Source organism: Cryptotermes secundus, unplaced genomic scaffold, assembly GCF_002891405.2.
Source record: "Cryptotermes secundus unplaced genomic scaffold, Csec_1.0 scaffold193, whole genome shotgun sequence".
Taxonomy (NCBI): domain Eukaryota; kingdom Metazoa; phylum Arthropoda; class Insecta; order Blattodea; family Kalotermitidae; genus Cryptotermes; species Cryptotermes secundus.
In genome coordinates, this window is record NW_019731217.1 from 192,996 (window position 1) to 214,717 (window position 21,722).

General features: G+C 38.8%; 2 protein-coding genes across 8 annotated transcripts in view; one reads left to right on the forward strand and one right to left on the reverse strand.

The window, feature by feature from the left end:
• Nucleotides 1-4,155, forward strand: part of LOC111866417 — a 109,653-nt gene extending 105,498 nt beyond the window's left edge. For all 3 annotated transcript variants that reach the window (XM_023855346.2, XM_023855347.2, XM_023855348.2), the window contains 3 exons: nt 589-901; nt 1,650-1,893; nt 3,694-4,155. In XM_023855346.2, coding sequence (XP_023711114.1) covers nt 589-901; nt 1,650-1,893; nt 3,694-3,861 — 725 coding nt within the window. In that variant the 3' untranslated portion in view covers nt 3,862-4,155. The remainder of the gene's footprint in view (nt 1-588; nt 902-1,649; nt 1,894-3,693) is intronic.
• Nucleotides 4,156-16,248: 12,093 nt separating this feature from the next.
• LOC111866421 (metastasis-associated protein MTA3) overlaps nt 16,249-21,722 on the reverse strand; it is a 267,249-nt gene continuing 261,775 nt past the window's right edge. For 4 of the 5 annotated variants that reach the window (XM_023855357.2, XM_023855355.2, XM_023855356.2 and 1 more), the window contains 2 exons: nt 18,601-18,829; nt 16,249-17,864 (listed from right to left, as the gene is read on the reverse strand). In XM_023855357.2, coding sequence (XP_023711125.1) covers nt 17,756-17,864; nt 18,601-18,829 — 338 coding nt within the window. In that variant the 3' untranslated portion in view covers nt 16,249-17,755. Of the gene's footprint in view, nt 17,873-18,600; nt 18,830-21,722 lie in introns of all 5 variants that reach the window. The other variant, XM_023855358.2, reaches the window with a different exon arrangement.

A 21,722-nucleotide genomic window follows, 5' to 3' on the forward strand; every position in this document is an offset into this window, starting at 1 on the left:
TTCTATGTATGCTACTGCTTTAATGCTTTCTTTGACAGAAGGTCATGAAGGGTACATATAAAGATGATGTGTTTGTCTATCCGCATGTTTTACGTCCAAAATACTAGTCAGGTTATGATAAACTTTGGTATTGAAATCTAAGACAAAAGTTCTTTGATCATTTTTTTGTCTCTATCAGTTAAGTATATATGCTGCTTTATATGAAGCTGAAACTGAACGTTTATAATTTTCATCTGCAGTGGTAGCAAACACAAACAAAAACCATAAGAGACAATAGACAAGAATACCTTCAAAGACACGTAGCAGTTTTAGCATGGCAGTAACAATTTAAAGTATGGCATATGAGAAAATTGTGCTTTTAATTTTTTCATCCCCAAAATTAGAATATGAAAACAAACTTTTACTTATATTCTTCATAGCCAGAAAATTCAGTCTCTTATTCTTAAAACATAAAATGAATTGAGAATGCATTTGTGAAGAGTATATGAGACCACGTAGTCTTTAAATAAGGATATGGGAATGTATGCAATTACACAGTAAAGATCTTTGTGACATTTGATTAACTGACATTTTTGTGGACTGTTTCAGTGCAGAAAATGGGAAGTGCATTGCAGTTGGCAATGAAACTGGACCCAAGAGAAGTTAATCACCATTTAAGTACTATCTTTCGGCAAATAGAGGTGACCAAATTCTTGAACAGCTGTGAGAGAGAACAGCGTCATGTTATGGACTTAATACCAGAATTACTTCAACTTATGCAAACAAGTGGAATTCTTGGCACCAAAGTTCCATCATATTCAGTTCCTACTTTATTTGGAGCCAATATAGAACGTATGCAGCTTGCAGTGTTGGCTATTCTTTGTGGGAAAAATGTCGAGGAAGGTTTTGGCCTTGCTTTCAGGTTGGTGAATTTTGGTCTTTCATTTATGAGAAATGAATGTCAGCACCTGTAGAAGGAATTTCTCTCTGGAACACAAGTACTTACTGAACAAAACAGTAATACTAATCATGTATAAAATAGACTGCATCTGTGGTCTAGTGATCAGAGTTCCTGGCTACAGATCCAGAGGTCCAGGTTCGATTCCTGGCACTACCAGATTTTATGAGAATGGGTCTGGAACGTGGTCCACTGAGCCTCATGAGGATAATTGAGGAGCTGTTTCAAGGAAATAGCGGCTCCAGTCTAGAAAACCAAGATTAACGGCCTGGTTATTTTACCCCTGCAATCTCAGTATATATTTTCTCTTGCAATGTTTGTGGTTAATAATAAAGATCAATTTAAGTTAAATTCTGAGTTATATAATAGGAATACAAGATATAATAATAAATTCCATTATCCTATATGTAAATGATATAATGATACAAATTCTGTCCCAAGTGCAGACAATATATTATGTGTCCTAGGTAACTAGGTAGGTTACAGGACCTAGAAAGATGGAAACTTACTCAGTTCCAGGTGTCTGTGGAAGCAAGGGAAGGATCAGTGAATTATACAAAAAATAGGAATCTAAGTTTTAAATTTGAAAGTTAAAATTAAATGATGTACTTAAATTTTGTTGATCTTGGCCTCCAGTTAAGAGAGTACTCTGATTTTGTTACACCTTGCATGTCAAATTACTTAGCTTATGTATATTTATTTTTTGTTGAAGGATTATTGAGGACTACCATCTGAAAGCATCACAGATTTACAGCTTGGCTGGAATGAAGTTAGCACATGATTACTGCCTTCCAGACATAGAACAACTGATTTCTTGCATTCAGAGCTCAGGAGTGTCTGACACCAGTCCTGTGTGTGATACTGTTCTTGTCCTTTGTGTGCAAGCATTGTCTGAGAAAGAGAATCCAGGAGATACTGAATCCTTGATTAAATTGATTGTTGATCCAGGGAACAAGGTGAGTTATGACAGTAAATAATATATATTAACTGAATGAAATTGGAAGTACTTATTTTCTTTGAGTCCCTGGAAAATATTTTAAGTTGGACACCTAGCATTCAAGTGGTCATGGTAATAAACGAAAGTCCTGTGTTAACAAAGTGGCAGTCTCTAATCTGTCCACTGTAAAAATGTGTATTGGCTCTGTATACCACAGAGGTCAATGTAGTAAAGAAGGGCTGTAGAGACTGTAATCTGTATTCAGAGCCAGTTATTACTTTCAAAAATATAAAAATTAATTATACATCACAATTCAGATTTTTTGGTATCAATATAACACATAATCTAAAATGGAGGTCACATATTCAGTCCTTCTGTCTAAAACTGTATAAGGCATGTTACATTATTAAATCCTTGAAAGAAGTAGTGAGTTTATGAGTATATATACTTTGCCAAATTTCAAATTTTAATAAGTTATGGTTTGATTTTTTGGGGTGGAGAAAGCAAAAATATCGAAGTACTGAATATACAAGAAAGGATACTTTGTTTAATGAAAGGTGTAACTAGCATAATATCATGCAGACCTATTTTTAAAGAATTAAGGATTTTGACTGTTACCTCTTAAATGAAATGTAAATATCAAGGGTACAGCTGATTTTGTATGATCAGAGTGAGGCATGTTGGACAGACTGGGAAGGTGGGAGATGTACATGGGCATTGCCCCTCTGTTCTACTGAGTTTCACTATCACATGTGTAATTGTCATCATCTGTGTGGGATTTTAGCTCTTCTTTCCCAAGTATACACTCATATCATAAGTATAGCCAGTCATATCACACGTCTCTTCACCTTCATTCCTCCTATCACCTGTCTCTTTACCGTCATTCCCCCTTTCCACTACAAACACATGAGAAACTATTAGTTTCGGTCACTTTATAACTAGCATAATAAGACTAGCCTGTGTTCAACAGTTCTGATGGCAGTGTACTGCCCCTCCTACCAGCCCATCCACACACAAAGTACAAACTCATGAGAAAACTTGTATTTATTTTCATTTTCCTTCTGAATCATTCAGGTGTTGCTACCTCAAAACTGACAAGTCCTTCAAACCAAGGGCATTCCATCACAGTGGTGTGATGCATGATCAGAAAATTTTAAAAATAAGTATAAAGTAAACTAAGGTACCCGGAATAGTATAGTGACTGGCTATGGACTGGACGACTGAAGGGTCAGATTTCAAGTCCTGATAGGGTCAAGAATTTTCTCTACACCATCGAGACCGGCTCTGGGGCCCACCCAGTCTTCTGTCCAATGTGTACCTGAGGCTCTTTCCCCTCAGGGTAAGGCAGCCAGCATGAAGTTGATCACTCAACTCCAGCCAGTGCCGAGGTCAAGAAAATATGTATCTATACATCCACTCTCCCATATATTTTCATGGTGTATTGATTAATTAGTTGAGCATAGGGACAACTGCACCCTTTTTACCTTGTAAAGTAAACTCCATGTGCTTAACTAATTAAGCATTATGCCATGAAGATGTACAGGGGAGCAGATATTCTTGACCTCGGCACTAGCTGGAGGTGAGTTGTCAGCTTCATGCCTCAGCCGCTTTACCCTTGGAGAAGGAGCCCCACAGTGCCCATTGTATAGGAGGCTGGGTGGGCCCCAGAACCAGTCTGAACAGTGTGGAGAGAAGAAAGATATTGCCCAGTACCAGGACTTGAAAACCAACTCCTCAGTTGTCCAGCCCATGGCCAATCATTTTAAAGTAAATATACATTTTTAAATTCAAATTTGTCTGACTGTTTAACTGTTACCAGATCTCAGCATACATCAAGTGCCATCAACTGAAGTCTGCATATCTACTGGCAGTGAAGTACAATCGGTTGGAAGATGTACGCAAAATACTGCATGAAGCTGAGAAACTTGGACAGACAAAAATACAACAAATTTGCCTCAGAAGGTTAGGTCAGCAAGCTGGGACATGACCATTTCTGAATTCAGAATCTTCATTTTGCACAAAAGTGCAGACATGCACTTAAGTAATATATCTTGTGTACTTGGTATGATTATTCACTTCTCACAGATTTGTTTCAAATCTTCTCTGAACCTTAAAATGGCATCAGCAGTATAAGAAACATTAATGAAGTGGCAGTCCCATGTAAAATGACATGCTATTGCTGGGTTTTTAGAATCATTGCATTACCTTAAGTAAAGGTATCCCTGTAACAGGCCGTGGAGCCCCATAGGGTTGTGAGATGTTGAGGTTCCCACATTTTCTAGACCATCGGCTCATAGATGACGGTAAGGTTGTCAGCCTTAAGTGCTGGCTGCCCTTTATCCCCAAGAATATTCTTGGTACTCATTTCTGTTAGAGGCTGAGTTGACCCCTTTGTGGTCTAGTGGTTAGAGTTCCTGGCTACAGATCTGGAGGTCCAGGTTCAATTCCTGGTGCTGTCATATTTTTTCTGACAAGTAGTGGGTCTGGAATAGGGTCCACTCAGCCTCATGATAACAGTTACAGCCATGGGGATTCATTGCGCTGACCACGTGACACCCTCTATCCACTAAAGTTGGCACTAACTTCGCCAACAAGCGGCAGTCGCTCAGTCGGTATGATTCGCTTGCAGACTAAAACCACTCTGTTGCATTACCTTAGTGGTCACACAGTGAAGTAAAAAAAGGCATTGCCCAAATGAAAACTGAAGGTAAAGCAAAGGTTCAACTTGATGGGTACCATTGATGAATGGTTTTATCATTACTGCCGAACTATTTATAGCAATATTTCAGAATAGAGGAATTAGAGACAGAGGTAACTATCACAATTGAGACAAGTTTTCATTATGTAATATACTAAATTCTTAGGTCCTAATATTTTCATACACTTCTAAGTATATGAAATGGCAGAATTTTTAAAGTTTCATAGGAAACTGGTTTTCTTATTCAGGTTTGGTTCCCTTTTTACATTGTCTTATGGTCTAGTAAGTTGACAAATTAGGCTGCGCCATAGCTCAAGTAGTTAGTCGCTGGCTTCCCACCACGGCAGCCTGGGTTCCATCCGAGGTCTGGTCAAGTGGGATTTGTGGTGGACAAAGTGGCGCTGGGGCAGGTTTTCTCCGAGTACTTCGGTTTCCCCTGCCAATCTTCATTCCACCAGTTGCTCCATAATCACCCTCACCTATCATTCGGGGCTGGTACAATAGGCCAGAAGTGGCTGCAGTGCAGGGGACTTAGTCCCACCCCACTAGCAATAAAACAAATACTATGGATACTCAATAAAGAAGACAGCAGATGCTCTTAGAAGTGAAAGAGCCATGACTTAAAGAATAAGACTTCGCATATACAGCTGTTATATATTAACATTATGGTTCTACTTATGTTTTCTTGCCAATTCTGTCCCCCCAAAATATTCAAATTCACAAAACGTTTTAAGCATTTAGTTCAAGGTATTTCAGTAATTGCCAAGAAATGTTGGTATACATTATTTCTCCATCAGAAACACATTATTTTTACTTGTGAAATTCTGGAGATAAGTCTCTGTTTTGAACTCAAATGAAATTATCTGCCAATGTAAACTGAAACAGTTTCTTCATGGCTTCCACATTATTGGAGAGAATTTCTGAGATCTTAATCTTTTATAATCAGTGTTCATACATGAAGAGTTCTGTCTTCTTATATATAACACCATGTAGTCAGTTGACTTTCAGTGGACTGCATGGCATTAAATCCCAGAAGATAGAACTCTTGATAACCACTGCTGTGTGAATGTCAAATCCTACAGTGTTTATACATTATTATTATTATTATTATTATTAGTGTGAAGTATGAATGAAGAGCAGTAACATATGTTTAATTTTTATAATATTTAATGTCATTATAAGGGAAAGAAAATCAAGAATTGTTATAATTTAATATTCTGCTAGCCTTCATTGTGCTGTGTGTTTTTAAGAAATGAATGGTCGTCTATATACGTTGATATTCTAGCCTTACATGAAAGGTGTAGATTTTCTGCAGGTAAGTTCAGCAGTAATTTACTTGTTATAAAGGGCCAGTTGAGAACAGTTTTTACCTTCTGGTCAATATTATTTCAGAGATATAATGTAAAGGCTAGTGATTTTTATAATCTTTGAAGCAGTTGTTTCAGTTTTTTCACTTTCTGAGTAAGTGTATAGAGAAGTATAAGTGAAAATTCACATAATCAGTATGGCTTACATATGGAAAATGCTTTGAAAGTTTAATATGGAAGCTTTTGTGTGTGGGTATACATGCATGTGTGTCCCACACAAGGTCGCATGTGAATTACTATACTTAAAATGTAATCTTATCCTTAAGTATGTGCTGTATTTTGCAAAACAATCAAGCATTTATCCAAGCACAGTAACTAAAATACAGTTTTCAGTTACAATTACAGTTTTCTCTTCATTGATAATTATGTTCCAACACTCACACAACAACTTCATTGCAGCAAGGCCATGTTGCAATGTGCAAAGAACACAATGTTTGTGCTTCTTTATTGTATTTATGGTTAAAGTCCGTGCCCTCCAACGTTTACAGAGCTTATTGTATACTTTGTAAACGTGAGTTCAGCATCGCTCACGGGGGTAATACCGACTGCAGACAACATTCTTGCACAGAAGGGCATAAACGAAAGGAAAGGGACGTGAAGACCTCTTCAAATTTACACCTCTTTTTCGGGAACAGCAGCAAAGACTTCAAAAACGTTGCAGGTGAGCTAGCATTGGTTTTCCATACTGTAAAACACAACATCGGCTACAGAAGTATGGATTGCGCAAATAAGTTATCGAAGGATATTTTCCATGACTTTAACTTGGCTAAGAAGATGTCCTTTGGCTGAACAAAGGCAGAGGCTATTGTGAAAAATGTTCTAGCGCCAAGAATTGTGCAAGACTTCATCGATGTGTTGAAGGATCCAGCAAAATCAAGCAACTTTTTCTCTATTGCAACTGATGCCTCCAACCACAAACACAGAAAGATATTCCCGCTGGTTGTGAGGTATTCTGACCCTCTTAGTGGTGTTAAAAATAGGCTCCTGGACTTCATTGAACAAGCTGATGAAACAGCTAATGCTACCCATAATTTGATCACATCTTCACTTGATACACACAAGTTAGATATAAAAAATCTTAACTTCATATTGTGCAGATAATGCAGATGTGAATTATGGGAAGCATAATTCTGTGTTCAAACTACTACAAGAAAATAACAAAAATGTGCTTAAAGCAAACTGCTCAAATCATATATTGCATAATGACACAAAACATGCATCTAATGGATTAGATGTGGATATTGAAATGATCATCTTAGTTAGTTAGTTATTGGAGAGGGTGGGTTTCCCCATGCACTTAGACCTGAAGTGGTCCATTGTGCTTCCCTCTATGATTTCTACCAGTCTCTATATCCTACCGGTATTTGTGCTTACCATCAGTCCTGCCCAGCCAGCGAGACTGGCTCTACTAGCTAAGAGGTATCTATAATGCTTCCCCCATCTACCAGAGGTATTAGTGACTGCTCTTGGGTGGGGAAACGTCCGCAATTTTGGCTCAGTGACCTCCTTTGGAGGTATGAGGTTCTTTTACATGCCGTAAAGCTGCGACACGGGACCCACAGCTTAAAGTCCCTCCTGGAGGACTTGTTCCCTGAATTTTTCTGCCCTTAAAAATTCGACAACCTCCGCCGGGTATTTGAACCCGCGTACTACAAGTCATGAGGTGGGAACGTTTCCTCTAGACTATGGAGGCCGCTAAATATATGGACACTTTTCAGTATCAGCAAAAAGAAGAGAAGAGTTGGAGTCATTCTTTGATCTTGTTGATGCCGAGTGGTTGGAGGTTGTTCGTTATGTGCACACTCGTTGGCTTTCCCTAACATCAGCTGTGGACAGATTAATACAAAACTGGTTACCTATTAAGAGTTATTTCAAAAGTGTGAATGACTGTCCAAAAATATTAAAAAAACATTTCAGTGATAAAGATGCAGAAAAGGCGTGTCATTGGGGCATGTCTTAATTTTTTTTTCCCAAAATTGGTGCAGTACTTGTTCAGTCTGCCACAATTGTTGAAACTGCTAATCTTAGCATCATGGAATGCTGCAGTGTAATGCAATGTGTAGGCAATAAAATTCAGCAGAGGATAGAGGACAGGTTTTTTGGTACTGCCATGGAAAAAATGTTAAATTGTTTGAATCCACCCCTGCAGAAATGTGCTAGAGATGATTTTGTTAATTTCTACTGTTGCTTGCACAAGTACATTTCTAAGAATTTTGAGTTATCAAATGCAAATCCTGTCCATTGTCTTTTGCCATTAAATTTAAACACTGAACTTTCTTTCAGACATTTTCAAACCATTGTAAAAGAATTTAATCTTGATTTTGTAAATGAGGACAGCCTGTATGAAGAGTTTTCTAGTGCAAAAAGTGTTCTGAATGTGGTAAAAACAGGACGTATAGAACAAAGTTGGGTCAATATTTTCAGTGATTTAAGAAACAAACAAATTGATGTGCCAAACCTTATTAAGATCTTAGGCTTTGTTTTAAGCATCCCAGGCTCAAATGCCCATACTTAAAGAATTTTTTCACTGATGAGCGATAAATGGACTGATCAGAGAAATCAAAGCAGCTTAGAACTAATTAAGTCAGAGCTAATGGTAGCAATTAATTATGACTATAGTTGTAAAGAGTTTTTTAAATTTGCACAAGAAGATAAAAAAATGCTTAGTTCTGCAGCATCAGTGGACAAATACATATAGGTTAGGACTAAGAAACATGCAAATTTGTAAAATTTATTCTATATTGTGACCTGTATATTATATACAATGTAAATTAATTGTTTTGTTTAATATTATCCATTCCATGAACGTTTGCTGGACTGACGCCGCGCCGCTAAAAATGCGCAAAATTTGTCATGACTAAATCTCCCTTAAATTCATGACCGAAAGTTGGTCACCCTAATGTCACCTATCATTGGAAGCTACAGCTATTAACTGTGTGTGTGTGTGTGTGGAGTATGTCTACTGACCAATGTTCACAAAGATAATCACACAGATCAGCTTACTGACCTAAATGTCCATGTGAGTCCCACTCGGATGGCGATCCACGTGCTGAAACTCGTCTTCCCCATTACAGTGGTTAGCTGCAGCAACAAGTAACAGCGGGTTATTCCATGTTATTACATACAAATCAAATTTGAAAATTACAACAAATTCAAACTATTTTAATTTTCCAAAACCTAAATTCACTTATTTTAAAAATAATTCTTGCATTTCCTTATAGTTCCTAATTTTCTAAACTTTTATATTTTTGAGAAAAAATCTGCACATCACTCCACATAGCTCGTGCTTGTCACTGAGATTGCATCAGAATGTTTGCCTAGTTGGCTGGGTAGGTTTGCTCTGATTACACTTGTATTCTGGTTGGGTTAGAGTTATGCTGAATTTATAACTGTTGGACACATCTTCTCATTGTTTTACACACTACTCAGATAAATATTTAATGCAATAACACTGGGGAATCACTGTAATCTTAGCATTAAGTAAAACTTGTGTATATCAGTGCACATATGCAGTTTCTTTATTCAGGAACAAAATTATCACAAATAAATAAAAACTAATGGTAGCTTGAATTAAGGAAACAAAGTATGACAACTTTGTTTGTTGGTTTTCCGATCCTTCCAATGCCTTGGACATACCATAGTGAGATCTGCTAGTAATTTAAAAACTAGAACAAGCTGACATCACTCGTTTACAGAAGTCACACAGATAGCTGTCAGCAAGTCTTCAGTGAATGACTTCACACAAATGATGCACTGTTGTCTCTTCTACCTCAGTCATGATTTTCCCTTTCAAATGCAGTTTTGTCATACATAATTTCCCTCTCTTTTTTGGCTGTTTTTTCTGTTTCTTGGTTTGCCTGGCTTACTTCTCCATCTCATTCCTGAATGGACTCAAGGTAAGAATACCACTTTCAGCACTGCATTTCTCACTTGAGGTCAGTCTATGCTAGCTGCCATCAGGAGATAGTGATAATTTCTTCTGGAGTTCTGTCAATGCCATCTGCCCCCATCATCTGAACAGGCAGTTTTGACCCGTGCACATCAACAAATGTACATCCCTGCATGAGAATCGCCATTTCTTGCCAAAACCATTCAGCATTAATGATTCCTGCTATGTAATACTCATCCTCAGGTCTGGATTTCCCTTTCCCTACCATGAGCAGGCTTTGGGATATACTAATTTGAACAGTGTCATCAGTTCTGTCTAAAGATTGTTAAGTCGTATGTTGCAGTGCTTAGCGTGTGAACATCATCTTGGGCAGAACTGATGACTTGAAGATACTTATAACTGCTGTGACCAATTAAAAAGGTATTAAAACCTCATCTATGATCAAAAGAACAGGATTACTGTCTGCCAATGGGTGAACTTACCTCACATATTCTCTTAACAAAGCAAGAAAAATGTCACCTTAACACCGCTCTTTTCCAACCCGCCTTTGTTTGTATCGGCTCAGTCGGATGGTGCTATCCCTGCTACACCTGTTTCTACCTTAGGACAGTGTATGATGGCTACTGGAAGTTGTCCTCACAGATCAAACTAAGGAAGATCGGTATAGGTACGGAAAACTAGCTGGGTCGGTTTGCATGAGTCTCAGGGTAGCGATTTTCTGAGAGTTGAGATAATCTCACTAATCGCCAAAGGGTTGAAACAGGAACGCACACAACAGAGCACCACAGACAAACCATTTAACTCAGACTGACGCCAGCTCACTAACAGTCGCGGGAGACCCCCAGCTAACACCACCTAGCAGCACAACTCGTAACTACAAAGCATGCGCGCGCAACAGGTCGTTTCCGGTTATTTTTGGGTCCCCCTTCATATGCAGTGCTACTTAACCACAAAATGAACACTTCTTTTTTCAAAATGTTAGCCAGGCTAACACAGTAAATATGAATGCCCACCATTAGATATTCTGGAGCTGAATGTGATGTCCCAAGTTAATGCTGTGCCTTCTATGGCACTGCTGACTTTGAATTTTGCATTATATTTTGTGCATATGTCTGATCAAGGAGACCTGAATCCATGCTTTTCAGCAATGCCGAATGGTGTCCCTGACAAGTACAATTTGTCAAGACTGGGCCCTAATGTAAGTCACCTCTATCAGGAAGCAACTGGCCAGGTAGTCACTATCTTTTATATCCCAAAAATGCAAGTGTACGAGTACAAATCAGCAATTTACATACAATGTTTCCTTCTCAATTTGATTTGTGTTTACTCTAATATAACCAAAATATCATCACCTCTACAAAGACAAAACTGGCTGGGTTGTCCCTATCTTTTCTGTCCAAAAAATGCAAAATCGTAAGAATCACTAATTCATATTATATCCGTTTCCTTCATCATTTGATTTGCTTTTACTCTAACCACTAGAATCTTATCCCTTCTACTTATACTTTCTCAACAGCCCCTTTCAACACATGTCCCTGTTTCAATTTCATCTCTCTTTTCTTTTATCTGTACATTTCTTCAGAAGATTAAAGACAGAAAATCTGTGATGGGATTTTTTTAAGAAATTAAACACACACAATATTTATGCAATGTCTGCAATCCAAGGTCTTAGGTGCACTGATATACAGAGATGTTTTGGGGGGATCTGACTTCCTCTGGTTCTCCTTATGACAGATGGAGTGGCAAAACTCTTTGAATACTATCTACTATACAGTAGAGCACTGAGGTCATCCTGCTAAACACCTTGGCATTGATGTGATGGTTGGCATTCTCTATCAGTATTCAAACCATTATGGGATCAGTCCTCATTAAGAAATGAAAATAAAACACTAAAAAATGAACGAATGCTATATTAACATAAGAATCTCCAGAAAATATGCTATATACATCATGCACACCCCACGTAACACTGTGTAATCTCACAAACTTACCATGCATCCTACCTACCTTTTCAATGTTAGACATTCCACACTGCTGCCACCATCACCTTAAATATGGCATAAAAAAATGTAACATGCTAAACCAAAGAATGAGCACTTAAGTGTATTACTGAAAGGCTGGCCATGAAAATGTTACCAACATATGAAAACCGAAACTAATCTGTTTCTTTAAAATATGACTAAATACAACTATGATATTGTTACATGTTCTTTCACTGAAGACACCGTTTGGACTGTTAATTGGTTTATTTAACAACCTACAGATGGGAACTACAATTAATTATAACACTGTTATGGGTCTACATAATTTACAACCCTACATAATAATCTGTCCACTCTGTCCTCAGTAGTCTACACGTATTCACAGTACGATACGGGAGCTATACCAGTGTCGCTGTATTACACTCTCCCAATTACTTCTCTTGTGAGCCAAGCATCTGCTTTTCACACTATCACTTCTAACCAAACGTTCCGGTATTCTTCTTTCCGCTACAACTGAACTCAGCAACTGTTCCAATTCAACTGTCTCCAGCGACGGCTACATTTCAACTCAACTGACTCTGAATTGTGTTTGCTGCTCCTTATTTAGCCTAGGCACGGACATGACAGAAAACAGTTACGTGTTGGGTACCGCTGTTGCCTGACGCCGTGTTTGCCAATAGCCTAGCAATGCTGTCGGGTGTTGTTTACTTCTGCATAGCAACTGCGGCATCCCTTGGTCACGTCACCACGGGAGGGGGCAGGGTGCTCACTGGCCTATTACCGTAGCAACGGCAATGCTCTGAAGGTGTTACGTCACCGCTGCCGGGGGAGGGGGTTTCCTGCATAGCGCAAATATGTCACACTGCTCCCTTCTAAAGGTTGTTTGTCTCGAACAGCCTAACGGTACATCCCCGTTCCTCTGCTTGCAATGTCTCCTGTTGTTTCGGCTACTCTTCTTGCAGCGACTGTTCTTCGTCCGTTACATCTGCTCCCCTCTTACGACCAGCTTGTCTCAAGCGGTTCCCTTTTAACTTGCCAGAAGATCCAGTTGTATCACATTCATCTGTCGCACATTCACTCTTCATCGGGAGGCTGGTACTTCTACATTACCGGTTCTTCCTCTCCTTGAAATCTCCTCTTTCCATTTTGGAGGGGGGTCGACCCCTCCACAGTGTCCAGTGTCTCACCTCTCTTAATCTACTGGAAATCCAGATGGTTCTCTTCGCGCCCTCTGACTCGAGAGCTTGTCCAAGGGCCTCATGTAATGTCTTCATGCTTCTAAGAACGGGTTCCTTGAAGTTTCAGCTCCTTAGTCTTCTGTTGTCTCCCAGGTGTACTAGACGTCGTTTCTGGAGCACTTGCCTTTTCTGGGATCATGCTGGAGCATTGTCCCTGTCTCTGCGTCTCCTACGCCATACCACTTCTTCGTGGCTGGTCTTCCTGATTCTCTCAGCAGCCAGTTCATTCCGCTGTCGACATTTTTCCTGGGTCTTGTTCACCCTGGGGAATCTCTCTTGAGTTGTGCCACTGTTACACAGCTAGTCATATTTCTGTCGGCAGCCAATTCATGCCGCGGTCCACATTTTACTTGGGTCAAATTCTTCATTGGTTGCTTGTTCTGGTCCCTACGCCTTTTCTTCTTTGGTTCTCTAACCGGCATTACTTCGGCGTCTTCTACGGGTACCTCTCGTTCTGCCGCCTCAGGTTTCATGTCCACTGAGGCCGGCTTTTCTCCTTCTAGACATGCCTCTGTCTCTTGGCAGGCCATCGTCACTCCGACCGGTATTACTAAGGGGACATCTTGTTGTGCCGCCGCAGGTTTCATGTCCACTGAGGCCGGCTTTTCTTCTTGTAGATGTGCCTCCATCTCTTGGCAGGCCATAGTCTCTTCCTCTATTTCAGGTTGAAATGCGTACACCATCTCCATGTGGCTGGTGTGCATATTTTCTCGCATGGCTTCCATCCATGCTCTGATCACTTCAATTTTATGTTTGAGTGTCTAATCCAACTCTGAACGCATAGATCACGCTTTCATCTCTTCCTTGTCAGCTCTCCTATCAGTCACCACCTTTACTTGGTTGGCGTCTAATTTTGCCAGCATGATGTCTGCTTTTTCTTGGCCACCTCTCATCTCTGTCAGCACATCCTCTTTGTCTTTCTTCCAATTTTCTTGCATGGCCTTCATCTCTTTCAGCAGGAGTTCCATCATCTGCTGGGAGTCCATTTTGCAGAAGTATAGTACTCGATGCACTTGTAAGTTCAGTTATTCATTGAGGTGTGTTGAAGTTCGTAAACAATTCTGACACCAGTGTTACTTGTTTTTCCACTGAAGACGCCGTTCGGATTGTTAATTGGTTTATTTAACAACCTACAGATCAGAACTACAATTAATTTAACACTGTTACGGGTCTACACATTTACAACCCTACACAATAATCTGTCCACTCTGTCCTCAGTAGTCTACACGTATTCACAGCATGATACGGGAGCTATACCAGCGTCACTGTATTACACACTCCCAATTACTTCTCTTGTGAGCCAAGCATATGCTTTTCACACTATCACTTCTAAACACACGTTCCAGTATTCTTCTTTCAGCTACAACTGAACTCGGTGACTGTTCCAATTCAACTGTCTCCAGCGACGGCTACATTTCAACTCAACTCAACTGACTCTGAATTGTGTTTGCTGCTCCTTATTTAGCCTCGGCATGGATATGACAGAAAACAGTTACGTGATAGGTACCGCTGTTGCTTGACGCAGTGTTTGCCGATAGCCTAGCAATGCTGTCGGGTGTTGTTTACTTCTGCATAGCAACCTCGGCATCCCTTGGTCACGTCACCACGGGAGGGGGTGGGGTGTTGACTGGCCTATTACTGTAGCAACGGCAATGCTCCAAAGGTGTTACGTCACCGCTGGCAGGGGAGGGGGTGTCCTACATACCGCAAATATGTCACAATATTTAGGTGTGAACTAATAACATTTCTATTCTTAGAACTGGAGTGTGAACTAAATGAGTGGTGACAGCAGAACCAGAGATATTTAAGAAAAGATGCCAGTGATATATGAGACACTTCACACATTTGTAGATTTATGTAACTTTTATCAAGTTTATTTGTAAAATTGAAAAATGACTTCAACATGATAAAAATTTACGACATTCATGTACTAGGAGATTACACATGCCATGTGAACACACTATGAGAAACACACTTGCAAATAAAGGTAGAAACATGATATAATTACTATGCATATATAATATACATGGAGATAGAGAACACTACATCTTTACTTACCCAGTGACACAAATACAATGAGGGTTGTTCTCATTATGCCTGCATTTCTCTGGATTCTGTGTAAGACAGCATTCTGTATCTACATGTTATCATACATACACTGGAATATAGGTTTCTGCTTTTAAATTTTCAGATATGGTTCACACATATACTTTGATGCAGATTGTTATATAAGTAAATATGGTATTGTAACAGAGTAATAGTGCAGGAAAAGTTAAGATTTACAGCCGAGGTCTCATTTGAAGGACTCTAACATTCTGTTTTGTGATTAACATCTTCCTTTGAAAATTCCTTAGTTCACAGGACACGCAGTAGAAAATACAATGTCATATTTCATTAATGCCTTTAAAGTTTTAATGTCACTTGTCAACCGAGGAAGTGCCAAATATATAAAACCCTCTTTGTACAGTATAAATTGTAACTAAAACTAATAAGGTGAGCAGAGTCCTCAAAAAGGCAAACATGATTTCAACCACATAGTAAAGGGGGAATGATGAAGTTGCTTATAAATTCCATTTCTATATTTGACCAGTATGGTAAGTACACAGTACCACTAAAAACCACCAGGCCTGAACAAGAAGATAAAACTTTTTACTTAAATAAATTATGTACTAATATCGAAATATGTTTTCATCACCTGTCTGCTCCAATGAAGACAGATAAGCTGATGATAATAAACCTGTTGGGAAGGCAGAGCCTGGTTACTGAGAAGTGTTGTACAAGAATGATGATGCAGCACTGAGATTTATTACTTCATAACATAAACTCCAGAAAACTTTATGCAACTTGCTGACACCCAAAAACAACTGAGTTAAACCTCATTCAACAGCACATTCTCTAAAAATATTTCTGAAAATTGCCCAAGTCTGCAGGTTTTAGACCAATTTAAACGGGAGAATCAAAATATAGTTTTCTAATTTATGAATTTGCTAATTTGCTTTCATTAAGTTGTTATAAGTTTCCCACTTGATGTGCTGCTGAGAGAAGTGCTTGCTGTAACAGCTTATGGAATCAAGTCTACTCTTAAATTATATATTGATCAAAGGTGTCAAGAGGCATTACACATAAAGCCATTAAACTACAGAATAACAGGACAGAGCAGATTGGAAGGGAAATATTAATAATGGATTAGCTCATCAGACTAAGATCCTCAATATTCATTCAAATATTAAATTACAATATCTCATCAAACAAGATGAAAAGTCACTCTTGAATGAAACAGAACTGAGAATAGTTCTTCTTGTACTTTACAAACGGTTCTTGAACATTCATTCATTCAAAAAAAAATTGTTCTTACACCCCTGCATGCAAACAAAGAGCAACTGTTTGCGTGCAGGCAAGATTATGAAGAGTCTTTGTGCTCCCTGCATATTACCATATCACTTGTGCATTGTGATTCTGAACAGTCAACACTGGGAAGAGAAAAATGTTTAAATAGAATATGGGATGTAGATGTGGATACAACGTATATATAAAAATCTATCACTTGGTACCTCTGTTTCTTGAGATTCCACTTCCTTCCCTGTTACAAAACCGATTCATTCAAAATGTACAACTATTGTTGGACTCATGCTGTTTCTCCTCATTTTGTAACTTGTACATCACAACCCAGTTCACTTCAGAAGGGCATAGTCTTCTTCACCACCTCTGTAAAAACCAATCCTTTTTTGCAGCACCATTCCACTCGACAATGTAGCAAGCCCACAACACAATACAGCAACTACTGTACTCTGTGCAGTAAAGTCATTGACCCACAACTTTATAACCAACGTAACAAAAACAGTTCCTTGGCAACACAGACTCAAAACATGGCATGCAGTCATCCTTTACATATTCAGTAATTTCAGCAAGCACCAGATCCAAACACTGCAGTATTTCAGAAGAATGATTACGTATAGTATTACTTTTTGTGCTTTAAATTAAAACAAGAGAGCATCATGAGCAAAAAGTAATGATGCTTTGAGACTCTAACCCCATATTGGCCCACCCAAAGAAATACTGTTTCTTATATAAGGAGGTGGCTGCAAGCTTACATTATACTGTTCTGTTAAGACTGAAGAAAGAGGAATGGTCAACAGTAAACATCCAATACTGGAACTGCACTCAAGCATTAGTCTGTAAAATATACCAATCTTTCATTAAAAAATTACTATAGAAGGGAACCATGAAAATACTTATCATCTTCCTTTCCATCTGTGCAGAACTGGAATTCAAATTTTAACAAAGTTTATTTCCTTTCGCTACCTTCAATCAAGATAATACCAGTGGACACACTGAAACTTGTGCTTAATAGTTCACACCTTCACCCACTCACATGAACAGCTGACCTGGTGGGAAAATTGCTTGTGCACACAAGAGTGAGTTTGTATCCTGCTGTTGGCAATGTTTAACTTTAAGTCCAATTAAATATTATAGTACATCAAAAATTATTGCCTTTATGACTATGTTCACATAAACATCACGCCTCTTTTCTTCACATAGATGGAGATCAACTATTCACACACACACCAACAAGCACCATCTGCACTGGTCTACCCGCCCATCACAGGAAGGTGGCGGAATGAGCCACACTTCTAATCCTCCTTTGGGTAGAAAACACAAGACTCTAGCGCCAGAGGAAAATTACTGACACCCAGTCATGTCACTCTGTCAGTCCAGAATTACCACTAGTTCATCCATGCCCCTCACGTTCAATTTTCTCCAAGGTTTTCTAGCTGCCCTTCGAAGTTCTGTTCCCGTCAGCTGTCTTCTCATTTTCCTGAAATTCAACAAAACAAGAAAACCTCAGGTAACCATACAGTTGAAAAGACAAACATCAAAGTTTAACCACAAAAGCTATCTGCAGTTCTTGAATATTCAATACAGGTATACATGTATGAGAGTTGTGATCCAAAAAGGTCACAGAGGATCATCTTAACATATTACAAACTGTACTGAAGATTTTCTTATACCCCATAAGAGTTACAGTACTATATGTGAAGAAGTGGTTGCATTATTCCTACATCACTCACATACTACTCTGCTCCCCAATCTCCCAACCTCTCTCAAAATCCCAGCATTTATGCAAGTGTTATTAATTGAAATTAGTCTAAATTAGCTGAGCGCATTATATGAAGAACACTTATGCTTCAAATTCTGCGAAGATTGAAGGTCTTTTACATTGTACTCATTCTAATTGCCACACTTTGTAGAAATACATCTCATATATTTGAGACAGGAAACTGCTGCGAAATGAAAAGCACAAATCAGGTTAGAGTATCCCCACAATATGATTCAGGAATTTCTGACCACAAGTCAGCTACCTTACATTACCTTTGAAGCCTACCAAGTTCCTCTGGAGAAAGTCTTTTCCTATCAACGACATCTTAATTAAAAAGAGATATTTTCTGTGACAAACCAAAATCAGATATGAGAGATTTTCAGCAGAGAATATGAAGGAAAATAAATATTCCACACTTAAGTAATTTCTTAGGCACAAGAACGTGTAAACTTACTTGGTTCCATCTGTGGATCGAAAGTAGACATCATCAGGAGCATCCATCCAGGAGATCACTTGCTTGCGACCACTGCCTGAGCGGGTCATTGTAGCTATTTTGGCTTTTCCATTGAGGTGATTAATGACAGATCGACCCATCATTGGAGAAAATGCTTCAGTGCCTCGTACTGGTCCCACTTCCTTGTTGGGGCGCTTGGCAGGAGGGCCAGGCTGTGGTACTACAATACCTGCAAACAGTGAATTATATTTCAAAAGGAGCTCTTAAATCCACTGTGCTGCAATGTGCACATAGAAACATAACTCACACAGTCCTTATTATAACAGGAGCCTTCGAATATGCTAGAATCATTACACAAGCAATGGCATGCAGTACCATAACAAAGCTGGAAAACAAAAGTATAAAGAAATTAAATGTGATTATCAACACAAATGTCCAAGTTAACACTCCTGCAGAAATTTCAAATCAGTTGGATTCATTACTTATGTTCTTTTGTAAAAATTAAAGGCCTTGTTTCCAACAAATGACAGTAGAATGAAGTTGAGAGAAAGCATTTCATATAAATACATTACTCCGAAGATGAACAATTACTTAATACAAATATTTTTGGAACACTGGTGGGAACATAATTAAAGCTGGAATCAAAGAACAAAGACTTATATGAATACAGAATACTTGAATTTTATAACATTAACTCCAAAAGTGGCACTGTTTGTTTCTTAGCTGAAATGACTGACATTTGTAGAGTAATAAAAATCTGTGTAATATTTCTAATTTCAAAAGATGTGCTGGAAACATATGTCTATTCTGATCTAAGACAAAACAACTCATTTTCTATCAATACCAACAAATTTCTGAAATACTTAATCAGCCAGTGCAGAGTGATGTTACAGACATGCAAATGCTACAATTGTGATCTAAAACACGTTTTGCAGATACACTTATTACTTCATAATTTGCAAACATGATCAGAAAATGTTCTGCAACCTGAACACCTGTGACTGACTAAGAGTAAACTCAAGTCCTGCTGCCCTCTTTCATTCTCTTCAGTTCAGTTGCTGAATCTGTCCACTTTGGAAAATTAAGCTTAAAATCTAAATCTCCATGTAGCTGCTGGGCATAAGGAAACAACGATGATCAACATCTACCTGATACATAATGGGCATGCCATGAGTTGGCATGGGGTGTAGGCTGGCAAATCAGGAGGGGTGACTGTGGACCTGCACTATGCTGTTACTAACTCTATAAACACACGCCCACTTCAAGTCACCCACATGTTGTGTTCTCTGTTTATTGCTAAGTAACTGTGATGCTGGCACAAAGTGAAGCATGGACTGACAATTCACAGTAGACATAAATATCACTGAAAATGTAATAGGTGCTGTGAGGAGGAAGCTAACAGTGTTCCCACTGCGAGGGCTGAAATATCCTGCAATTTATCATCACATATGGAATGAAACTAAGAACTGTGTAGCAGAAGGTGGGTTGCCAACACCAGGGAAAATACAAAAGTGTCCAAATGTCCAAAATGCAAAGGCACAGGACTCTTTGACTTCCAGCTAATAAATGACGATGCTGAAGGTTTTTATTTATTAAAAAAGATATTATTTTATAAGCAGCTTATCCCTGTGTTAAAGGAAATGATTAATTTTGACTGTTAAGTTACCAATTTAAGGAAATACTTAAATAAATGAACCCCAAAGTAAAATATAATTGAAAGGGTGAGCACTATGAGCTGCAATTGTGCATACCTACAGCAAATAAGAAAATGCAGGTAGGCAGGAAACCACTTTTGTACCTGAATAGGACATGGGTGGATGCCAATTTGATGTTTAGCAAGTGCTGGCAGAATAAGGAAGCTGAAGGAATTACAACTAAGACTTGCTGCTGTTCATCTGAGTAGATATGGTAGCTATGTTGAAGGCTGTAAGATGGTGTACAAAGAAGGTAAACCTAGAGGCAATTACAACAGGCAAATGAACTCTGATAACTTTGAAAACTGGGTAAATGAGGAAGTTTTTCTAAATCTGGCAAACCCATCTGCCACCATCATGGGCCATTTAGAGCAAGCTGATAAATCACAGATCATGCCATCTCAAGACATACCTGTTTGAATATTTGTGACATCACAAACTGCCATACAAAAAAGGTATGATGAAATTCACTTTTCTTGTTAGTTGAAAAGATCCACCCCAAGGAGAAAGTGCAGCTCATTGATATGCTGTTTGCAGCACATGGCATTACAGAAATTCAGCTGCCACCTTACATGTGCAACTTCAAACCCATAGTTAGCCTGGCATCAAATTGTGGACCACAAATGATCCTACAATATGACCACAAATATATTGCTAACATGCCTGCAAGAAGGGATCAAGGTTGTGACAAAAGAAGATTTGGCCTGTTATTGCCACTTACTTACTTACTCATGGAGCTGAGACCTTCTTGAGGAGCTGCCAACTCTGCAGCTACTTGAGAATTTCCCAGCATTTTATGAAACCCGAAGGTTCATTAACGTGTTCACAAGAGCCCTCCACCAGTCCCTATCCTGAGCCAGACCAATCCAATCTATACCATCCCATCCTGTCTCTCTAAGGTCCATTTTAATATTGTTCACCCATCTATGCCTTAGTCTTCCCAGTGGTCTCTTTCCTCCTGGCTTTCCTACAATATATCCTATATGCATTCCTTGTCTCCCCCTTTCATGCTACATGCCCTTACCACCTCATACTCCTTCATTTGATCATTCTAATTATACTTGGAGAAGGGTACAAGTTATGAAACTCCTCATTATGCAGTTTTCTCCAACCTCCAGTCACTTCATCTCTCTTCAGTCCAAATATTTTCCTCAACATCCTGTTCTCAAACACCCTCAGTTTATGTTTATCCCTTAATGTCAGAGACCAAGTTTCACGCCCATACAGAACCACAGGCAAAATTATAGTTCTGTATATTCTAATTTTTATGTTTTTGGACAGCAGACAAGGAGACAAAAGGTTTTGGACTAAATGGTAGCAAGCACTACCCAAGTTCAATCTCCTCTTAATTTCCTCCTGAATCAGGTTTCCACTATTATAACAAAAACGAAAAACTCCTACTTGGAAAAAGACACAATTCTGGAGGGT